Genomic DNA, 21,750 nt, shown 5'->3' on the forward strand with positions numbered 1-21,750 from the left:
CGTTACGTCAGTAGAAGTCACACATACTGCCACCTGCTGGTCACATCACTTAAACATTTTTGATCAGTTTTGAGGAAGATTTGCATAATCTCTCAGTTATGCTAATATGCAAATCTTTAGATTTTGTATGACTTTCCATGACCACAGAATCTAAAACCTGGAGAGACTGAATAAAATGAGTCAGCTGTTAATTAAATCAACAATACACATCAGAAAATATTCCAGAATATTAAGAAATCAACTTCCTTTGTGTTTGAAACGGCTTCCTGTGCTGGACCAATCAAAACGCAGGAAGGAATACACCAACCAGCCAATCAGCAACAATCTCTAATCTATCATTTAAAAAACATTCAGACCATACAGTTTTTGATTTTAGTATTTTTTTAACTAACATATTTACAGGATTGGAGGAGAAAAAAAGTTGATTAAAATGTTTTTTATGGATTTTTTGTCTGAAAATATTAAAACATAGGAAATGTCGAAGTTTTGGAGCTGTGGCCGACAGCCGGCGCCATGGAGACGCCGAACTGACCGCTCCTGCAGCTCAGGGTCTCCTCATAAATCTGAAAATGGTTTGATGATGATGATGGAACTGAGTCTCCATGGCAACAGGCCCCACCCTCACATCCTTTCTGTCTGTTTATACATGGAGCAATATGATTGCTAGCATGTGTGTGTGAGTAACTCTATCTGTTTGTGACGCAGGACATCATTACCTCCATATGCTCACACACACAGAAACACACACACACACACACACTGACACACACAGAGACAGACACACACACACACACACTGACACACACAGAAACACACACACACACACACACACACACACTGACACACACACTGACACACACAGAGACACACACCCAGCGGTCAGAAACATTGTTTTATTTTCCACTCAGTGGGTTTTTAATCTGATGAACTGAGAAATGAAGCAAAGCAGCTTAGCTCTGGTTCCCCTACCGGGTCGGTCCATCAGTACCGGGTCGGTCCATCAGTACCGGGTCCGTCTCTTAAACACTGATAATCATTATCATTCTTCCCATTCTGATCCGTTGGACCAGTTGGTGGTTCTGATTAGCATCAAGAAGTGGATTTTAGACTCGTTTGGCTCTGGTTCTGGAGCTGGTCCTGGTTCTGGACCTGACTCGATAAACTCTGATCACAAAGATCTGAACTGGTTTATTTATTGGAAGCTGAAGGTTTTCTGAACTGGTTTCAGACCTGTTTGGTTCTGGTAACAGGCCCGATTCTGTTAGAGATTTTATTTGGCCCGGTTTGTAAAGCTGAATCCAGTTTGGACCCGTTTAGAGGTGTTTCGCTGGTTCTGTTCTGATGTTTAAACGCTACATTAACTCTGTTATTCAGCGTAAGCTAACGCTAAAGCAAAGCACCAACATGGTTACTGGAAGCTAATGCTAAGGGGCTACATAAATGTCATATTTAGCAGAGGCTAATGCTAAATCACTATACTAACATGCTAATTAATGGAATCTAAAGTGCTACACAAACATTTAGTGTAATTTAGCTTCTACAAAGAAGTTGAACTTTAACTGAAAGTTTACAAAACAACAAAACAATTAATTTAAGAATCATTAAAAATGAAAAACAATGTAGGAGAAGCTAAGAGCTCTACGTGTTTTCAAAGTTAGCAGTCAGGTTAGCTTGGCTGTTAGCTCATTAGCTCATTAGCCTCGTTCTGGACTTTTATTTGCACTTCAGGTTAAAGTGGTTCTGATTCTGCCAGTAACTGGGTCAGCTGTGCTGTGGATCAGGATTAGTTCCCGGGTCTGGTGGGTCTGCAGCTGATGGACCTTCAGACGCTGTCAGGACGTTTGGACCAACCGTCCAGCGTCCGTCTCCACGCTGCGGTCCCGAGTTACACGTCGGACTCCAGTTAAGGAACTGGAAAAACAAGCTGGAAACAAGGCCCAGTTAACCAGAACCAGAGACAGTCTGTGGGCGGACTGATCAAAGCAGAACCGCTCTGTGGTTCTGGGCCACGCGCCTCCTCTTCCTCCTTCCCTCCTCTTCCTCATTTTCCTCTGCCTGTTTTATCCGTCAGGCTAATTTCACCTGAGGTAAAATCACCATGACAACCACAGAAAATGAGGTCATGTAGTTTGGGTCCAGCCAGGCCGGTTCAGGACTCGTGAAGCTTCACAGAACCGGGTCACGGACAGGAACCGGTTCAGCTGAACGGTTTCTGGAGTATTCCTGTTGAATATTTGTTTTTGTCCAGGAAAGATGCTTTGGGTCGGCAGAACCCAAAATTTCTGTTCTGGGACGAACAGAAAGAACCAACGGAGGACCTGGTTCTGATCCGAGCCGCTGACCGGGCCTCGGCTCTGCAGCCAGAGTTCCTGCTGAGACCGGACCGGTTTCAGCTCAGCAGCATCTGGAGGAAGACTCAGCTGCCGGGCTGACCTCATTAATTGCGACCCGACCCGTTTGTTCTGACAGCAACATGGAGCCCGTTGGACCCGGACTCGCGTTAATCACGTCCCATTAGCTCCCGTCTCTCTAAATGTTTGCACGGTTTGTCTCTGCAGCTTGGCTGCAGCTCAGGCGACTAACGATTCATCAAAGAGTGGTTCTGGTTCTGACCCGTCCAGAACGCCTTTTTTTAACAGAACCAACAGATCGGCCCATAAATCAGCTGGAGGAGGAAGAGGAGGAAATGTTTTCCTCACTCTACAGTTTCCTCCAGTCAGATTAGCTCTGAATGCTCCTGGAACCGACGTCCAAGAGTCCAGAAGGTTCTGGTAGCCGGAGCTGAACCCGGTCCTGATGTCCGACCCAGTCCGGCTCTGAGAACAGAACCTCAACATGGAGCCTCCGGGCGCTACGGTGGCCTGCAGTGACTACACACACCTGATGGGGGCGCTGTTCTTGTCCGTAGACAAACATCTCTCTGGAGAACGGAGACGACTTTCAACATGACAAGTCTGAGAGACTCAACCAGAGGAACTGGACCCAGTTCCACCAGTTCCTTCACTACATCCCACACTGGGAGTACTGGGACCAGTGGGACTAGGGTTCACTGGGTCAGGGGTTAAAGTTCATCTGTTTGGAAAGTTTCCACCATGAATCTCCGTCTCTGACCTCCGTCTGTCCTTCAGTCCCGTCTTCAGACGCCGGCGTCCAGAGACCAACATCACCAGGTACCAACCCTGATACCTGATTGGTCCGAATCACAGCCGTCATAACAGGAAGTGATGCGTTTATCGGTCCGGATCACAGCCGTCATAACAGGAAGTGATGCGTTTATTGGTCTGGATCACAGCCGTCATAACAGGAAGGAATTTTCTCGTTTCAACAGGAACCAGGAACGTTCAGCTGCTCAGGGATGAATCTACAGGAGCCCTCGAGGCTCAATAAAAGCTAATGTTAGTCTCTAGTCACTCGTCACAAATTCCCAAGTGAAGAGGCCTGAAAACAGAAAATATGGGAATGATTAGCATTTCCCAAAAAAACAGTCACGGATCATTGGGAAGAATGAATCAGGTTTCTGGGGAAATTTATTGTTTTGTTTGTGAACAGGTTGTTTTTCCACGGCTCAGGCTGCGGCAGGAACCTTGACTGGGTCTCTGCGGCTGCAGCAGCTAGAAGTTGATGCAGGGCAGCTTTCCGGCTCTGTGCAGGAACAGCAGAGGAGTGATGAAGCTGCTGGTGATGCTGATGGAGAGGGCGAACAACGTGAGCTGCAGAATGAGCAGCAGAGACGCGGTGAGGACGGTTGGGCCCAGCATGAGGATCTGCAGCAGCTGGGTGGCGCTGTTGAACCCCAGGGTGATGACGATCACCTTGAAGGCCTTCCTCTTCATGGCGCTCCAGCTAACAGCGCTGCGGGAGCCGTCGCCCGGACCCGGCTGCTGCAGGACCAGCAGGACTCGGACGCCGCAGTAAGACAAGGTGGACAGGAAGAGCAGGGACTTGGCTATGAGGTAGCAAGCAGAGACGGTGAGAGACGGGCCGAGGAAGGGAAACATGAAGTCCAGCAGGATCAGCAGCCAGTCGAACAGGCAGACACCCAAACGGTACCGCAGAGGTTTCAGCCTGCAAGCAGGAAGAATCAGACACACACCGACATGAGACCAGAACCACCTGAGACACCAGAACCAGACCAGTGCTGATATCTGGGTCCGGTCTGGAGGAACTCTACCGTTACACACGTCTAATAACTCTGGTCCTTCTGCAGTTCTCTCTTGAATTTACCTGATGAAGACGGTGGGATGGACCACGGCCATGTAACGCTCCAGACAGATGCAGGTCTGAAAGAGCGGCCGAGAAATCAGCATGAGCTGCAGGAACAGCTTCAGAACCAGAACCCCGACCGCCTCGGACATCCTGAGCAGGAAGTGGAGCATGACGTAGAAAGACGAGCAGCCGAAGAGGATCTCTGCGACGGCCAGGTTGAGGGCGAAGAGCTCCGAGACGCTGGATTCGCTCGCTATCATCCAGGCCACGTAGCCGTTGGCCGGCAGACCCAGCAGCACGTTGGAGGCCAGCAGAGCCGTGATGCCGTTCAGGAAGAAACTGGGATCGAATCCCAACGTGGAGTTGGACCCAACAGAACCCATTTTCACCGATTCTGGACGTTTTTACAAATTCTGCAGGAATTAAACCAGAAATAGTTCCTGTTATAACAGCCACGCTGCTGACTGACTTTGGCACATCAGAAGCTGCATGTCGTCTTACGTAACCTGTTCGGTTCTAACAGTCTGATGATTCTTTCTCACGCCCAAATTAACGCTCTGTCTGGTGTCGAACCTTCAGTTTACATCCGTTCTCAGTTTGGTAAATGATAAATTCTCAGAAGATGCGTCACTGAGGAACGAGGCAATCTGAAAGCACACTAAAGTTCAGGTTTTTGATCAACAAACAGGAGGATTAATGATGTGGTAAGTGTTAAGAGATGTTGTAAACAGACATCAGCTTTTAAATTTACTGAAAAATAAACGGTGTTTTTGGTTTTACGCACCTCGATCTCATCCACTGCGCCGCTGCATCTAAACACCATCTATCCTCTGGTGGTTTTGCATTAAGAGGCTCTCCTGTTTGTAATTTGGGCTTTTCGTTTCTCGAACATCTCACCACACGCTCCTTTTAAACTGGACCCACCTGTGGATTTGCATGGCGAGCAGCGGAGTCTAAATTTACATCTGCTGTGTTCAAACAAGCCCAGCGGAGACACGGATATGGTTTCTGTGGACAGAGGGTACGGCCACATTTGCATTAGATTTCCCTCAAAATGTAATTTGTCAGTGGAAATAATAAACCGAACGGCAGAAAGTTTCTCCAGCGGCCCGTTGGGTCGGAAAGAGGAGCTGGAACTGCAGCAGGGGTCGGATGGAGATCAGGACTAGGAAGCTACGGCTTCAGCTAGCTGATGAACACAGAAGGAGAATCTGTAGTTCCTGAAGTGACTGATGATCTTCATTCAGGGTGACGATGCAGAGCAGCAACGAGCTCCTGGGTTCAAAGGTCAAGGCCGTCTCTGTCAGAACGCTCTCCCTGTGGATGGCTGGACTCTCTCTGGGTACTCTGGCTTCCTCCCAGTCCAAACCTGAGAGTCTGTCCTCCGGGTCCCAGTGAACTACACAGACTACCAACTTCCTTGATTTTATTCCAGTTTAGTTCCTGAAATGAGACGACCCGGTTCTGTCTGGACCCCGTTAGAACAGGCCGGACCATCACACTGAGGACGGACCACTGGACCTGAGATCGGCCCTCCAGGAGCTCACGATAGTTTCTGGATCAGAATCGCTGACTTTGTGTTGCTTTGGATAAAAGATACAAAAATATCTAAAAAGAAACATTTTTATTCTTTGAACTTAAACAGCTGGATTTTGTTACTTGCCACATCAATAAGGCTGAGGCAGCGGTGGAAACGCTGCCCCCTGCAGGTGGGAGTTAGCATCACTGAGCTCTCAGTTTTGAACATTTGTTTGGTTTTTGAATCAAACCCAAACCTCTGAGGATTCCTCTAAAACCAGAACCGACTGACAGAACCAGTCAGAGACAATAAGAGGTTCCAGAACCGAACCGACCGGCTTCACGATGAAGAAGAACCTGCCATGTTGGGCCTTCCAGGTGCAGCGATGCATTTCCAACCTGCAGCACGTCGTAAACATGCATCATGTCTCTGCTGGATGAGCTTCATCTCCCAGAGGATCAGGGAGCATCTCACGCTCATCCAGCAGATTTGCATGGCGGCTGCTGTCTATTTAAATCAGATCTATGTTGCAGCTTCTAATGATTACATATCCCACACGTCCCCTTCGTCTGCTGCCCGGGGTCAACGTGAGGTCGCCGTGAAGGACTCACCTGGTGCAGCAGGGGTTAAAGTCACAGTTTAATAAATATGTCTGATAAAGACTCTGATGGACGGGTGCTGAATCTGATTGGTGCGGCGGGAGTCTCTGCTGGAAGGGCCAACAGGCTGCAGGATGGGAACTTCATCTGTGAACAGGGTTCAGATGGAGTCTGGACCGGACTTTAACTAGGCCACGATCTGAGCAGATTTCTGTCAAACTCAGGGTTTTGTGTTTCTCTTCTTGTTTAATTTTCCTCCTGGAGAAAAAGCTTTTATCCTTCAGAGACGATGCAGAGGAGACTCTGACAGGCGATCTTCAGTCACGTTAATCCTCAGGCTGCTCAGCCGAACATAAACACCTCAGAGACGTTCAGGGACAAAACCAACAATAAATCAAGTGAAACTCGGCCCTGTTTTATGTTCCCATCACTTTTTATGCTCAGTTTGAAGCATCGCACCAACTCGCTACATGCTAGTTAGCAGCTTCCACTTCCTGTTCATCACAGCCACGCGTAGCGCCACCATCTGATGACATCACTTCCTGTCCAACCTGGTTGTTCTCTCCAGAAAAGCAGATGGAAACGACTAATTCACATTTTCTGCTTTGTGACATTTTAAAAGTCGGATGGAGTGAGACCTCCTGACCAGAGCGCCGTTCCTGTGACCCCCGTCTCCATGGAAACACTGATCCGTCTGGATCGGCAGGTTCTGGTTCCCGACAGGACAGGTTCAGTCAGAGCTACAGCTGACCTGGCCCTGGTCCAGGTCTGGTTCTGGTCGGGTCCAGCAGGTCCGGACCGGCTGACTCCTCCATGGTGACTCAGCGCCACGTTGTGCAGCAAGTTGTAATCCTGTTAAGGTCCAGTTATCCAGCAGGAGGTTCTGGTTCTGTTTATCTTTCACAGCCTGAGTATTTAAGTTTGTCTGAAGTGGAAACTTTGGCGTGTGGAACGTTTTGGGAAACAGATTACCGCCGGGTCAGAGTGTGTGTGTGTGTGTGTGTGTGTCACTGTGTGTGCAGCGGCCCTGTGACCCCCCGTCTCCATGGAAACGCTCAGCAGCAGCAGCCGAACTCGGTTTGATGTGAACCGGATCATGAAGGTGAAGGAGCTGAACATGGCTGCAGACCTGAGAGGAACTGATCAGCTCTGGGCCCTGATTGGCTGCTGTTCCACCAATCACAGCTCTGAGGGGTTTAAATGAGCAGCAGGATGTTTAAACTTGTTTTGGTGAGTCCGTAAACACGACGCTCAGCCTTCAATTAGTCTGATGCTAAAGCAGATCTCTCCTAATTATCCGCTCCTCCAAAGCTTCCTGCTGGACCGGGAAGCGGCTCGGATCGCGGTCCCGTCGTTCCGGCCGTAATGAGAGCTGGAATTAAAAGGTGTCGTCAGCCTAATGAGCCACAGATGTGACTCCGCATTATTCCCACTCTCCGTCTCCGTCCTGAAACATTTTGGTATGTTAGCTCGTTAGCTGCAGCCTGATGCAGAGTTACGTAAAAACACGTTTCTGCTTCTGAAAACGTCCAAAAATAACCCGGAATACCAGCGGCCGCCCTCCTCCCGCTCCTGCGGCCTTTGTTTGAGCCATTCCTGATGATTATCCGTCTGTTTATCTGCCATTCTCTCCGAGTGTCACCATTTAATTGGACCCCCTCCTCCGCTCCTCCGCTCCCCATGGGAAAGTATGCAGACACATTTTGATTTGATTATGGCTCACAAACCAAACTATGCTTCGCTGCATTCCAGCTCCGGCAAACCCGCGGAGCGAGCAGAGAGCGGAGCCGGGTCCGATTCCAGATCCTGATCCCAAAGCGTCCGCTCACAGCAGCAGCGCTACAGGTCCGGTCGGGTCAGCACGGGTCGTTCTTCACTCGGAGAGACGCTTCCCAAGACAACAAGCCAGTCAATGAACCAATCAGAACCAGGCTCTGAACGCGGGAAGCAACGCAGCAGACGCCCTCTGGAGGCTGCCAGGAGGATCTGCATCGATCCACACCAAACAGACATCAGCTTTGGACCAGCAAGATGCTGCTTCTGCTTCACACAACGTCACATAAAAACAGAGACAGGAAACCTGACCACAGATCCAGAAAGAGCCGCTCACTTTGACCAATTAAAGACAAGGAAGCTTTAAACAGGAAATCAGAAAGAAATCAGGAAACCTGCAGATCAACATGTTGAAAACCTCAACAAGCGAAAGGAGAGAAATCTGTCCTATTAGCTTTTCATTCTACTGCAGACATCTGACCACAAGTTCCCAAAAACAGAACCAGGTCCAGTCCGCTTCAACCTGACTCCAGTCCGTCTGTCTAGTCAAAGTCTGGTCCGGTTGCTGAGGTGTGAACGCTAATCGACCTTTGACCTCTGGTCCTAAAAACCTCAGTCTGGGTTTGGTGGAAATGAATTCTGGTTCGGTTTGAATGTGAACGCCAAGCGGACCGGAGATCGCTCCAAAAGCAGGAAGTGGACTACAGCGCAGGGCATTCTGGGTAAATACAACCAAAGCTAACATGCTAGCCTAGCGCTAGTAGCAGAAATGGCTCCTGGTCTTCAGCCAAAGACTAAAGAGAAAAATCTGACGCCTCCATCTTGTTTCCATCTGGTGAAGAAGGAAGTTGCTCTCAGTGTCTTCAGAGGTTTTTGTGTCGTTTCCTTCAGTGGTTCTTGGTGCAGCGCCCCCACAGGCCAGGAGGGGAACAGGTTGGTTTGACTCAGGACCACAGCAGCTGGAGGTGGAGCAGATGTTCTGGTTCCAGTAGAACTGGGTCAACCGGACCATCAGGAGTGAGAACATCGTTATTCCATCACAATCTCTTACTGTAAAAACATCTTTGTTTAGTTAAATCATTAAATGATTTTAGTCTCGCTCTGTGTCCAGAGGATGGACTGAACTCTGGAGGATGTTCAGAACTTTGGATGCTGTTTTAATTCACTCTTTTTATTCTTTTTATTAAACGACGGGACGGGAGTTGGTCAGGTGACATCTGAGATCATGTGACAGTGATGGAGCAAAGGATTCTGGGTGTTTAGCTGAAGCAGAGAAACAATGAAGGCAGTGTGGAAAGTGTAGGGAGTAAATATCACTAACAGGAGAATCAATATCAGTACATGCTTAGTAAAAAATCTTTAAAACCAATTTTGTTTTGTTTGTATTTCATAAGAATGCTTCATTTTTGCTGCTCTGCTCCATAAAACAACAAAATACAAAGTTTGTCTTTGGAACATTAGAAAAAGATTGAATGGTATTAAAAAGTTCCTTTGATATATTACACTGTTCCTCAGATTTAATTCAGCAGCTCAGACGGAGAACGATCTGCGTTTGACGAAGGGAAAACTGGGGACAAAGTGAGTCATGGAGGTGGAAATGTGTCAAAAACTGATTTAAGAAGAAAATCCAAAGTGGAGCAAAAGAAACAGAGAAAGAAGAGAGTGAAGCAAAAAAAGGAAAAGAAAGGGAGCAAAGTGCAGGAAAAGGAGGAGGAAAACAGGAAGTCTCTCCCTCTCTCTGAGCACAAATAAAAGAGGGAATCACATGGAGGAGGCAGCTCCTATCGGAGTGAATCATCCCGTCTGTGTCCTCACACAACCTCCCAGCAGCCCTGGGAATCCGGAGACGTTTGGGCACGAGGACAAACATCTGCAGAGCCAGGAACCTGGAGGAGCCGCTCCAACAAACACAGCAGGTCCGACGGCGAGCTGCACATCCTGCGCTCCGACACGCAGCGCCGCCCGGCCCGTTACCTCAGCCTGATTTAGCCGCCAGCTGCTGGAGGAGCGGCGCCGCAGCTGCTGCTTACATCAGCCTGAGCGCTGGTCCCGACCAGCTAGCAGGTAGACGCTAACGCTAGCTCGGGCCAGAGGGGGCGTGGCCTCGGCTTGCATTTACTGCTGGAACAAACACCACAACAAAAGCACTCCATGTCACTTGATATTGATAATTAATTAGATTTTTGGTTTGAAAATCCTAAATCGTCCCAAACTGGTGATGAGAAATTTCCTCTTTTAGCCACTTGAGCTGTTCCAGTCCGGTTCTTTCCCTCCACCCAGATGTTTTCAGCTCCTGACATTTCAGTCACACTGCCTACAAAATCCTTCATTTCCCACAATCCTATTTTTCTCTCCAGAAGCTCCACCTGGCCCGGCGTTCTGATTGGCTGATTCCTTCCTGGAGGCGGGCATTGGCTGCCATTACGCTGCCATCACCTAATCATTAACATTTGCTTTTCTCTATAGAAATTACTCCTAGATCAGTTTGGTTAGTTGATCGATGCAGACGACCACTGGTACCGAGCCCGGTTCTGGTTCCTCTCCACTGTCGCCCCCTGCTGGTCAGGAGGAGTGAAGCTGTACATCAGTGACATGATGCTCTGCTTAGAAACCAGAATAATAAACTGATCTTAGTTCATCGACTGGAATCTGTGATTGAGATGAAATGATTCTTTACTGTGAAGAGAAGAGAAGTTGTGGAAATGGTGACAGAAAATGAACTGAATATTTTGGTAAACAGAGGAGATTCTGTCCCTCTGTTTTAAATCACTACTCCTCCACCACCGTGCTTTTCATTTGGTCAGAGGCGTTCAGTTTCCTCCATCATGCTGTGGTCTCCTCGTCCAGAAGTCTTGTGCAGCGGCCATCTTGGTTAGTTGCTGGGTTCCTTCAGGCGGCCATCTTGATTAATCGCTGGGTTCCTTCAGGTGGCCATCTTGATTAATCGCTGGGTTCCTTCAGGCGGCCATCTTGATTAATCGCTGGGTTCCTTCAGGCGGCCATCTTGGTTAATCGCTGGGTTCCTTCAGGCTGAGCTGTTTCTCTACCTGACATATTTCTGATATTTATTTCTCGTTAGCTGACAGGTTAGCGCGTCCTGACGCTGTTCTCTCTGCGTATCTGGACTTCGTCACAGCAGCTTCTCTCTCGTTCCCAGATGTCGTGCAGCAGATTCCAGGGATCGCTGAGGTTTTTCTCCTGATTGTTTCCTGTCCTTCCTCTCCGTCCCGTTGGCATGGTTACCGTCCACATCGTTTGCCCAGACACTCGACCGGCTTCAGCAGGTGAACCGGAGGGAAACGCGGCGAGCAGCTTCAGTCCCAGAGTGACCTCTGACCTTCAGCTGGGTCGCAGCGTAACCAGAGAGCGTTCCCTCCCGGCCGATGTCAGCTCCATCCATTATCCGGCTCCGCGTCAGAGCTTCCTCCTGAGGACCGCAGCGTGATGAAGAGATGGGAGGACAGGGCGGATGATCCAGATCCACGCTGGAACCAAACAACTGAATCATTTCGTTTCTGGGAGCCGTAAATCAAACCGGAACCTCGGTGTTCCTGGAAAGCAGCATGGAGATGGACTGGGAGCTCCAGGTTTTTCCAGGAAGCCGAACCGGAGCCGAACCCAGAGCCGAGGTGATTCTTCTTCCAGAGCGACAGCAGCGTCTTCGCCGCTCCGCCTCTCTCAGGCAGAGCGGACAACATCTGGGAAGCTTTCATGGACCGGACCGATTCCAGCAGAAGGCCTTCCAGGCCTTCCAGGCCTTCCAGACCTGCAGCGCAGCAGGAATTTATCCCCGAACTGCCCACAGGCTTCTGACACCTTTAATTTACGGATTCCCTCAAAGCGTCAGCGAACGTCACATCTGGAGTCTGCAGGACCGACAATAAAGCTCCTCGCAGACCAAACAGAGGTAATGTGAGTAATGTGAGGTCAGAGGTCACGGGAGGAGCAACTAGAGGGAATAATAAGCAGCTTCTTCTCTGTGTCAACATGCTGCACAGACCTCTGCTGCTGAATGGAGGCTGTCATGTTTGGTCAACAAATCTGAAAGTTTAGACGATCCTCAACAGAACTTCTGTCCCGGCTGTGAAGATTAGCAGCAGCTGGAAGTGAAAAGGTCAAAGTTCATGAGCGTGTCCGTTACCTCAGGAGTCACAGTCGGGTTTCAGTCTGAAACTAATCGATCCTGAAGCTCTGAAGCAATCAAACACAGATCTGTTTAGATCTGATGGTGAGAGAAAACAGAAAATATCAGATTTCTACTGTCTGGTTCTGGAGAAAACCAGCAGCAAGTGGGAAACTCCCGTTAACCCCACAGGGTCAACCCTAAACCTAACCCTAACCCCGTCACCATCAGCATCTGAAATCCTCAACCTCTTGTTCCTGGAAGACATTTCTTCTGTCGTCCAAAAGGTTCCTTCAGTCCTAAACGGTTCAGACTCAAAGACAGGACCGAAGATGGCCGTGTCCACACTGAGGACGGGACATCAGCGGTTTGAGAGAGGAGTCAGGAGACTCAGGTTTCATCTCACAGCTTAGGTCGAGACCAAACGTGTCACATGGCATCGTTGGGACATGTAGGTTTCATCAGGCGACCCAAACACTGAGCCGGTACCAGGTAGGACCAGCGACCAGCAACCAGTGAATAACGTCAACATTGCTGACCTCAGCGACCCAGTCAGCGACTCTACGGCCCCAAGAGTGACCATGATGCTCCATTAGTAACCCTAACCATGTAACTGGTGATGTTATGGCCCTACTGGTGACCTTATAATGACCCTTATCCATCCGTCTGTATCAGAATAAGAGAAACACACTCAGTTCATTCGTTCATTTGTTTACTCAAACAGTTCAGTGGTCGCTCTGATTGAAATGAACACAAACAAAGAAACAGATGATCTTCGGATCTCAGATCATGATGATTATAACATTGTTCCAGCAGAGACCAGTGGACTGGTTTCAGCTCGTTGTTGCTGCGTCTCTTTGGTTTCCATGGTTTCAGCTCGTTGTTGCTGCGTCTCTTTGGTTTCCATGGTTTCAGCTCGTTGTTGCTGCGTCTCTTTGGTTTCCATGGTTTCAGCTCGTTGTCGTTGCTGCGTCTCTTTGGTTTCCATGGTTTCAGCTCGTTGTCGTTGCTGCGTCTCTTTGGTTTCCATGGTTTCAGCTCGTTGTTGCTGCGTCTCTTTGGTTTCCATGGTTTCAGCTCGTTGTTGCTGCGTCTCTTTGGTTTCCATGGTTTCAGCTCGTTGTTGCTGCGTCTCTTTGGTTTCCATGGTTTCAGCTCGTTGTTGCTGAGTCTCTTTGGTTTCCATGGTTTCAGCTCGTTGTCGTTGCTGCGTCTCTTTGGTTTCCATGGTTTCAGCTCGTTGTCGTTGCTGCGTCTCCTTGCTGAAGCGTCGCTGCAGCGCCACCACTAGCTCCATGTTGTCCTCAGCCTTCAGAACCTCCAGGTTCTGCTAAACGACTCAGTAGGAGATCCGTGCGGCTGGCGGACCTTTGAGCGGACCCATAAATCTGCTGCGGCCGGCCCACACAGTGGAGCCGTCAGACGGGATCATCTGGGATTGCTATCTGCAGTGATGGATCTCCCGCCGAGCAGAGGAACATCTCGCTCACATGTTGGTTTTACTCCCTCTGCTGCTGAGTTACGATCCGCTCGCTCAGCGCTAGCGCCGCTCGCCGTGATGTCACAGACGCCATTTATCTGCTCAGCCTCAGATTCACAGCAGAGGAACAAGCTGAACGCCTTCCAAACCGCCAGAGGAAAACCACAGAGCTGGGCCTGAACCAGAACCAGAACCAAGACACTGATGTGAGGAGGAGACAGGGAGGTTTGCAGGTACCACCAGACCGGACCGAATGGACCCGTTTCCTCAATGAGGTGCAGTAGATCCAGAAGGAGACGATCCAGAAGATTCTTCCTGAACCGCTTCGTGGAACCAGGGTCAGCGTTTCTTCTTCTGCTGATTTATGAAGGTCCTAAATGAGTCTGCCCTCTGCTGTTCAGGTTTCTAATGTGGAAGTGCAGCAGGTCCACATGTCCCTCAGTGGGTCCGTCTTTTGTCCTCCATCTGTCTCCATCATGGAGGTCTGAGATGTTAATGGTTTTATTTAACGTCTGAAGCCCGTCGTGTCCACCAGAGGTCTCCTGTCCCAGACCAGCTCCGTCTCCGTCAGACCGGCTCTCATCCGGAGCGGAGCCATGTCTCCCCGGAGCGTTGGGTCGTCATCCTGCGGTTTATCCGGGTCAGCTTCAGGTTTCTGTCAGCAGGACTCTAAATCCAGCCAATCCTGATGCAGCGCTCCAACAACAACCAGCAGAGCACTGCCACAGCCATCCAGCAGTTAGGAAAGGTGATCCATCAGCTGGAAGGGAACCGCGGCTCAGAGTCTGTGTCAGCGGAGTGCTGCCCCCTGCTGGCCAGGAGAGAGAAGGCCAGGAAGCTGCAGAATGTCCGTTATCAGAAACAGCGATCATCGACATGACCATCTGCTCTGCTGGCGTTCCTCAGGGCGTTCAGGTAGATCCGGCCTTCAGCGCGGTGAAGGATGAGTCCAGCTGCAGAGGAATGCCGCCACGCCTGATAAATCTGGTGCTAATCGGACATTAAGGAGTTCTCCGTCTCGCCTCTGTCTCCTTTATGTCCACCTGCTGACAGGCTGAGGACGGCGCTCCGTCTGCTGCTCATGATGGATGCCGCTCTGCCTCTCCTCTCACCTCCAGCTGGAACCGGCTCCAGGAGGCTGACAGCCGGCTGGGAGGCGACACGATCCAGACGCTAATAAAGCTTTTTCCACAGCGGAGAGCAAACAGAGCCACCGGCAGCAGAAGGTCCAAACGCGACCTGAGGAACTCCAACACCACGGGAAGAGACCCGGCTCATCCAGCAGAGGGTCAAAGGTTAAACTAGAGAAATCAGCCAGCGTTGAGGTGAAGCGTTGATCCGAGGTCGGAGCAGACGGCGTTCCGGTTTCCTGGAGTTTCTCTGGGTTCTTGGATCCAAACGAATCATTGAAACACTGACAACGTCGTTTCAGTTCAGGAGAAGCAGCAGAACCTTCTGAACGGATCTAAACGTTTGGACTTTTTCCCAGAACCTTCCCTAAAACCCATCCAGTCAGGAGTTTCAGCTCTACAAACCGGTCTGATCCAGTTTAACTCTGGCTCGGGTGGCCGGTTCAAATCCAGAAGAACCAGGACCAGCAGCATCCTGATTTCGTAGTTCCCTTCAGCAAGGCGCTAGCAGAGTCACTACAGGGTTGAACTCCCAGCTTCCTGTTGCTACAGACAAAGGCAGGAAGTGCAGCCGAGATGCTCCAGGTAGATTTATCCAACGCTCCTCTGCTGCCAGCTGGGACAAATCAAATAAAGCCAGAAAGATCTGGAACTGAACTGAACCAGAAAGAACTGAATCAGAACGAACTGAATCAGAATGAACTGAATCAGAACGAACTAAACTGAACTGAATCAGAACGAACTGAATCAGAACGAACTGAATCAGAATGAACTGAATCAGAATGAACCAAACTGAATCAGAACGAACTGAATCAGAACGAACTGAATCAGAACGAACCAAACTGAACTGAATCAGAAAGAACTGAATCAGAACGAACCAAACTGAACTGAATCAGAACGAACTGAATCAGAACGAACCAAACTGAACTGAATCAGAACGAACTGAATCAGAACGAACCAAACTGAACTGAATCAGAACGCACTGAATCAGAACGAACCAAACTGAACTGAATCAGAACGAACTGAATCAGAACGAACCAAACTGAACTGAATCAGAATGAACTGAATCAGAACGAACCAAACTGAACTGAATCAGAATGAACTGAATCAGAACGAACCAAACTGAACTGAATCAGAACGAACCAAACTGAACTGAATCAGAATGAACTGAATCAGAACGAACCAAACTGAACTGAATCAGAACGAACCAAACTGAACTGAATCAGAATGAACTGAATCAGAACGAACCAAACTGAACTGAATCAGAACGAACTGAATCAGAACGAACCAAACTGAACTGAATCAGAATGAAATGAAATGAATGAAACTGGACCTTGCACCATCCAGAACCAGCGGGTCCAGAACCAGCAGGTCCAGAACCAGCGGGTCTCCATGCTGGGTTCCAGCAGGAGGATTTCCTCTGCAGGTAAAAAGAATCAGTTCTTCTCTGGCTGTGATTCTCTGCAGCAGCTGCTGGGAGATCCCAGACTTTCTACCAGAAACTCCCTTCCAGAACAAAGACCCGGTTCAGGATGACAGGCTCTGCCTTCATTTCCCAGCATGCCTCACTCTGCCTTAATGAAACATCCAGGACCTCTCAGAACCAGCCTGGGTTGAGTTACAGAGAAAGTTGGTGGAAATCAAGTTGGAGCTCAGAGGTAGATGGGCCGGTCTGACACACACACACACACACACACACACACACACACACACACACACACACACACACACACACACACACTCTGAGTTTAACGTGCCACAGCAGCAAGTGGTGTTGGGAGCTGCTTTCCTGCACTCAGATGAGCTGAGGGACCGGAAGTGGACGGTTCTGATCCGACTGAAGGATTGAGCAGAACCATCAGAGAACCACCTGCAGCCTGACCCATCCTCCACTACCTCTGCAGGGTCTGCAGCGCCTCCCTGTGGCCAAAAGAGCAACTGATCCAGGTTCAGATGGTGAACAACAAAGGGGATGGACTACATACTCATGCAGCCCTCTGATTGGCTCAGAGCAGGAGTTACTGTGAAAGAGGCGGGCTCAGAGATTCACTTAACTGGATGCAGCACTGGGACATGGAGGGACAGTTTAGAGTTTCTGGAGTCAATAATCAGAACCCAGAGAGACCCCAGTCAGAACTCAGTCAGAACCCAGAGAGAACCCAGTCAGAACTCAGTCAGAACCCAGAGAGAACCCACTCAGAACTCAGTCAGAACCCAGTGAGAACCCAGAGAGAACCCAGTGAGAACCCACTCAGAACCCAGTGAGAACCCAGAGAGACCCCAGTCAGAACTCAGTCAGAACCCAGAGAGAACCCACTCAGAACTCAGTCAGAACCCAGAGAGAACCCAGTCAGAACTCAGTCAGAACCCAGAGAGAACCCACTCAGAACTCAGCCAGAACCCAGTGAGAACCCAGAGAGAACCCAGTGAGAACCCACTCAGAACCCAGTGAGAACCCAGAGAGAACCCAGTGAGAACCCACTCAGAACCCAGTGAGAACCCAGAGAGAACCCACTCAGAACTCAGTCAGAACCCAGCCAGAACCCAGTCAGAATCCAGTCAGAATCCAGTCAGAATCCATCCATCCATACGGAGAAACATGCTAACAGAAATCTTCTGATTTATGGGTAAATAACTGCAGGTGAACGCAGTGAAGCACGACCTCTGACCTTTCAGTGACAGGACAACCAACTGGTCATGTGATCACATCCTGTCAGTTGCCATGGCAACATGTTTTCACCCAGAAAGCTCTTCTGGTTGATTAAAGTGAACGATCCAGGATTAAGGCAGGGAGGTGATGCTGGTTAGGAAACCAGAGTCCAGTTTGAAATGCTGCGGATTAAAACTAGCCAACTGATTTCCCTGGTTCCACTGGTTTTACTGGTTTTATTGGTTTCACTGGATATGGTGGTCCAACTGGCCAACAGATCATCATGTCAGACGGAACCAGCAGAACCACAGATGTTCAGACAATCAGGCCAAAATGGTCGACTGATGCAACCAGGAATGAAAATACAGAGCTAAATCAGTGCCAAAAACTCACATTAAAAAAAAAAGTTAATTGGAAAAATAATTATGACACTGAAAAAAAGTTTCAAAATATTTGTTAGTTTCAAGTTTTTTGGGTTGTTTGCAGTTTCAAAGATGATGACAGAGGGAGTGGCATCATGGCCGACAGCTCACCCTGCATCCAGGAAAACATCTTTAAAGCACCATCAATACTCCATCCATCCATCCATCCATCCATCCATCCATCCATCCATCCATCCATTTTCTGCTCATCCTTTGTCCCTGATGGGGTCGGGAGGGTTACCATCAATACTCTACCACACAAATCTGAGCAGAAAAACATGATTTTTGCTGCATTTTGAAAACAATTTCCCATCATCCCCCAAGAGGCGCCGCCTCCTTGGCTTTGAAGCCCCGCCCCTTAAATATGAGGCCCCGCCTCCTCAATGTGAGAACAGTTCTGAACTTTTTTCTGTTTTAAAGACTTTTTATGAGCAAAATTTGGTCCAGTTCATCTCCATAGAGAACCTACCAGCCTGATCAGAACCCGATCAGAACCAGATGTCCATGCGGGACAGGAAACATCGGGACACGCCCGTCCCAGCACTGACCTGCGGCTCTGAGAACACTTCCTGGATGCTGTTGATTGGTCCGACCGGAACACCTGAGCCCTGGAACCTCCTCAGCCAATCAGCAGAGTTCTGCTGCAGGAACCTGTTGGCAAACAGAACCAGACTGTGACCCGGCCGCCACACGGGGACAGACCGGGTCCAACCAACGGCCCAAACAAAACCTCTGGGACAGAATCTGCAGCAGCTGCTTCCGGTTCTGGACCCTCAGCTGGTTGGTTCTGTAGTTTGGGTCGGCAGCGAGATCCTGCAGCTCCAGAACCTGCAGGTCCAAACAGACGGAGTCTCAGTTAAACTGTGAGACACCAGAGGGTTTCAACACAGCGGCCCAGTCCAGAACCGGTCCGGAACCAGAATCAGCCTGGAACCAGAACCAGAACCGGACTGGTTCCACAAATTTTAACCTGAAGACTCAAACAGAACCGGTCTGGAACCAGAACCGAGGGTCATTAGATCTAGTAGAACAGAGTTAAAACTATCTGAGGAAACGGGTCAGAACCAAGCCAAGCTGAACAGAACCCACCTGGCACACCGTGACAAACTGCCTGTCGTTGGCTGCAGCCAGAACCAGGTGTCCGTCTCTGGTTCTGAAGCCCTGCAGACACAAAGCAGACACTGAGAGGAACCACAGACTGACCCGGATCAGAACCAGAACTTGGACTCTACTCATCAGTCTGTCTGAAAACTTTCCACCAGTGGAGTGAAACTTCTGCTAATCGGCTAAAGCTAATTTTAGACTTTAGTGTTAGCTCTGGAAACTTTTAGCGTACTTAGCTTAGCTAAATTAAACTGGATAAATTCTAAGTTTATTCAACTTCCTGTTCTGATTCATGCTCTTATTTTGAAGTCACAGCGAAGCTAATATTTACGATTAGCGCTTTTAGCGTTAGCAGAGCTAACACTTTAGCTAGCGGTGCCTAGCACTGCTTCTCACAGAACCAGCAGAGAGCTTCAGAACTATAATGCAGTTCAGATCTGGATCAGAACCAGAACCAGAACCTGGAGGATCAGAAAACAAAACTCTAAAAACATTCAGACATGAAACCAGAACCTCTGATGATTCTGATGATCTGGACAGGAAGAACCTGACAGAACCTCACAGAACCAGAGAGGTTCTGACAGCTGTTCAGGTTACTCAGAACAGCCGTTGGTTCTGCTAAACGGACTTGCTGACCCATCAGAACCGTCTCTGCTTCCTCTGAGCGATCTTCATCTGACCTTTGAGGAGCTTCATTAGCGTCAGAACCGGGTCAGAACCAGGTCAGAAGCTCTGGCTGTTTGCTCCTTTATCAGGTTGGATCCCTGCAGGCGGAGCTGGAATTTACCGAGATGAGATTTAATGAAACCAGAACCTCCAGAGGAACCTGCAGGAACAGAGGCCTCTTCATCCTCCTCCTCTTCCTCCTCCCCCTCGGTGTCTGCAGACCGCCAGCCTCTGGTCGCCGCGGCGCCGCTTTCATCTGCTGCCCTGGGGGATTCTGGGTAACCTGGTCCACATGGGGACGTGGAGGACATGTTGGGCCGCAGACGGGTCCCAGTGGAGAGACCAGCGCCCCCTGCTGGCTGAACTCCCACTCTGAGGTTCTGCAGAACTTATGGACCTCTCAGAACTTTCACTTCCTGTCTGGGTCAGAGTTCAGCAGCAAACTGAGCAGAGACACGGTCCAGTCAAAGTAAGGAGTGGAGACTCTTTAAATCAAACCAGTTAAATCTGGTTGGAGTAGAAATATCCCACAGAGAGGAAGATCCAGGAGAATCCAGGAGGATCCAGGAGAATCCAGGAGGATCCAGGAGGATCCAGGAAGATAAAGGAGAATCCAGGAGGATCCAGGAGAATCCAGGAGGATCCAGGAAGATCCAGGAGGATCCAGGAGGATCCAGGAAGATCCAGGAAGATCCAGGAGGATCCAGGAGGATCCAGGTGCAGCAGCATGGAGGCGCAGAGCGTCACACTGAGTCCGTTCTGTTGAATGCACTAAATGTTCGTGTGTTTGTGCATTAAGACAGTAAACTGTTAACCATTTATGAAAAATAAAATGTGAAAATGTCGGGTTTGTTGACGAACATGAAGCAGAAACGCTTCAGGTTCAGTCCAACCGCCGCCTCGTTCAGGTCGGGGCCGGTCTGCCTGGGTTTGGGTCTGGTACCGTGGTCCGCATCAGGTTCTCCTCACACCTGGACTAAAGGTCCAAACCAAATGAAATGACTTCTGGTCCAATCAGTGACTCTGAACTGCTGAAATAAACTAGAGAAAATGTCTTCAGGAACCAGTAACACAACAGGTCTAGTTTCTGTCTCTACTCTGACAGGATCAGAACCCGTAAACGGTTCTGACCCGTTCAGTAAACGGGTTCTGATCCTGTCAGAGTTCTGTGGTTTGGCAGAATCAACATCTTTCAGTCATTCACTGAACTATTTTCAAAGAAAAAATCTGGTTTTTAACGTTTTTCACTGGATCAGATCCAGACAGGGACCTGAACAGTTGTCTCATCATGTCCAAGGTCAAACACCAGTGAAGGTCAAACATCAGGACATCTTCAGATTTCCCTCCCTGAGCGCCGAGAGACTCTGGTGTCTCAGTTCTGCAGGATCAAGATGTGAAAGTCTGGACTCCTCCTGCAGAAACCACAGAACCACTAATCCTGTTGTTTAGACTGCTGTGATGTGCGAAGCCGCCGCGGCGCTTTCATCCGCTCAGCCCCGGGCCAGGAAGGGAGGAGAGCTGCATGATGGGAAAGGCGGTTCACAGCGGGTTTAGATTGGGGAGCTGGACGGAGAAGAAGACCACAAGAATGGAGGCTGAGGAGAGTTCACAGGGAGAGAAACCTGAGGAGGAACTGACAGTTTATCTGTTGGGAGACCAGAGAGGAACGTCTCCCTCACAGAGGAAGACTCTCTGCTGTTTCCAGTTTCACATCAGAACCTGGTAATCTGACCCACAACCCTGCGGTTCTGAAACCTGGTTTCACTTCATGACTCTCATCTGTCAGAGCTCTGCTGACCAGAGAGTCACTTCATTCAGGACTGCAGGAGAATCTACAACAGCTCCGTTCAGTCCGCTTCGACCCCACTCCGGTGGGTGAGGCGTGAACGCTAACCGACCTCTGACCTCTGGTCCTCCAAACCTCGGTCTGGGTTCGGTTTAAGTGAACTCTGGTTCAGTTTGAATGTGAACGCCAAGTGGACCAGAGGTAGTCCACTTCCGCTCCAAAATCAGGAAGTGGACTACAGTGCAGGGCATTCTGGGTAAATACAACCAAAGCTAACGTGCTAGCCTAGCGC

At 49.4% G+C, this 21,750-nt stretch overlaps 2 protein-coding genes across 6 annotated transcripts in view; both read right to left on the minus strand.

The window, feature by feature from the left end:
• The window catches only part of sugct (succinyl-CoA:glutarate-CoA transferase), a 32,461-nt gene that overhangs the window by 5,221 nt on the left and 5,490 nt on the right, over positions 1–21,750 (minus strand). For all 3 annotated transcript variants that reach the window (XM_032551267.1, XM_032551265.1, XM_032551268.1), the window contains 3 exons: positions 18,992–19,063; positions 18,633–18,730; positions 18,451–18,553 (listed from right to left, as the gene is read on the minus strand). In XM_032551267.1, coding sequence (XP_032407158.1) covers positions 18,451–18,553; positions 18,633–18,730; positions 18,992–19,063 — 273 coding nt within the window. The remainder of the gene's footprint in view (positions 1–18,450; positions 18,554–18,632; positions 18,731–18,991; positions 19,064–21,750) is intronic.
• On the minus strand, positions 878–21,747 carry LOC116711770 (proteinase-activated receptor 3-like). 3 transcript variants are annotated; one of them, XM_032551270.1, is made up of 3 exons: positions 21,571–21,747; positions 4,225–8,685; positions 878–4,065 (listed from the first exon to the last, which is right to left on the minus strand). In XM_032551270.1, the coding sequence occupies exons 2-3, from the start codon at positions 4,587–4,589 to the stop codon at positions 3,612–3,614; spliced, it is 819 nt and encodes a 272-aa protein (XP_032407161.1). In that variant the 5' UTR covers positions 4,590–8,685; positions 21,571–21,747; the 3' UTR covers positions 878–3,611. The 3 variants fall into 3 exon arrangements, with proteins under 3 accessions (XP_032407161.1, XP_032407163.1, XP_032407162.1); XM_032551272.1 differs by lacking the exon at positions 21,571–21,747 and having other exon boundaries at positions 4,225–4,853; positions 4,991–8,782; XM_032551271.1 differs by lacking the exon at positions 21,571–21,747 and having other exon boundaries at positions 4,225–4,619; positions 4,713–8,782.

This window comes from Xiphophorus hellerii, chromosome 21 (genome assembly GCF_003331165.1).
Source record: "Xiphophorus hellerii strain 12219 chromosome 21, Xiphophorus_hellerii-4.1, whole genome shotgun sequence".
Taxonomy (NCBI): Eukaryota; Metazoa; Chordata; class Actinopteri; order Cyprinodontiformes; family Poeciliidae; genus Xiphophorus; species Xiphophorus hellerii.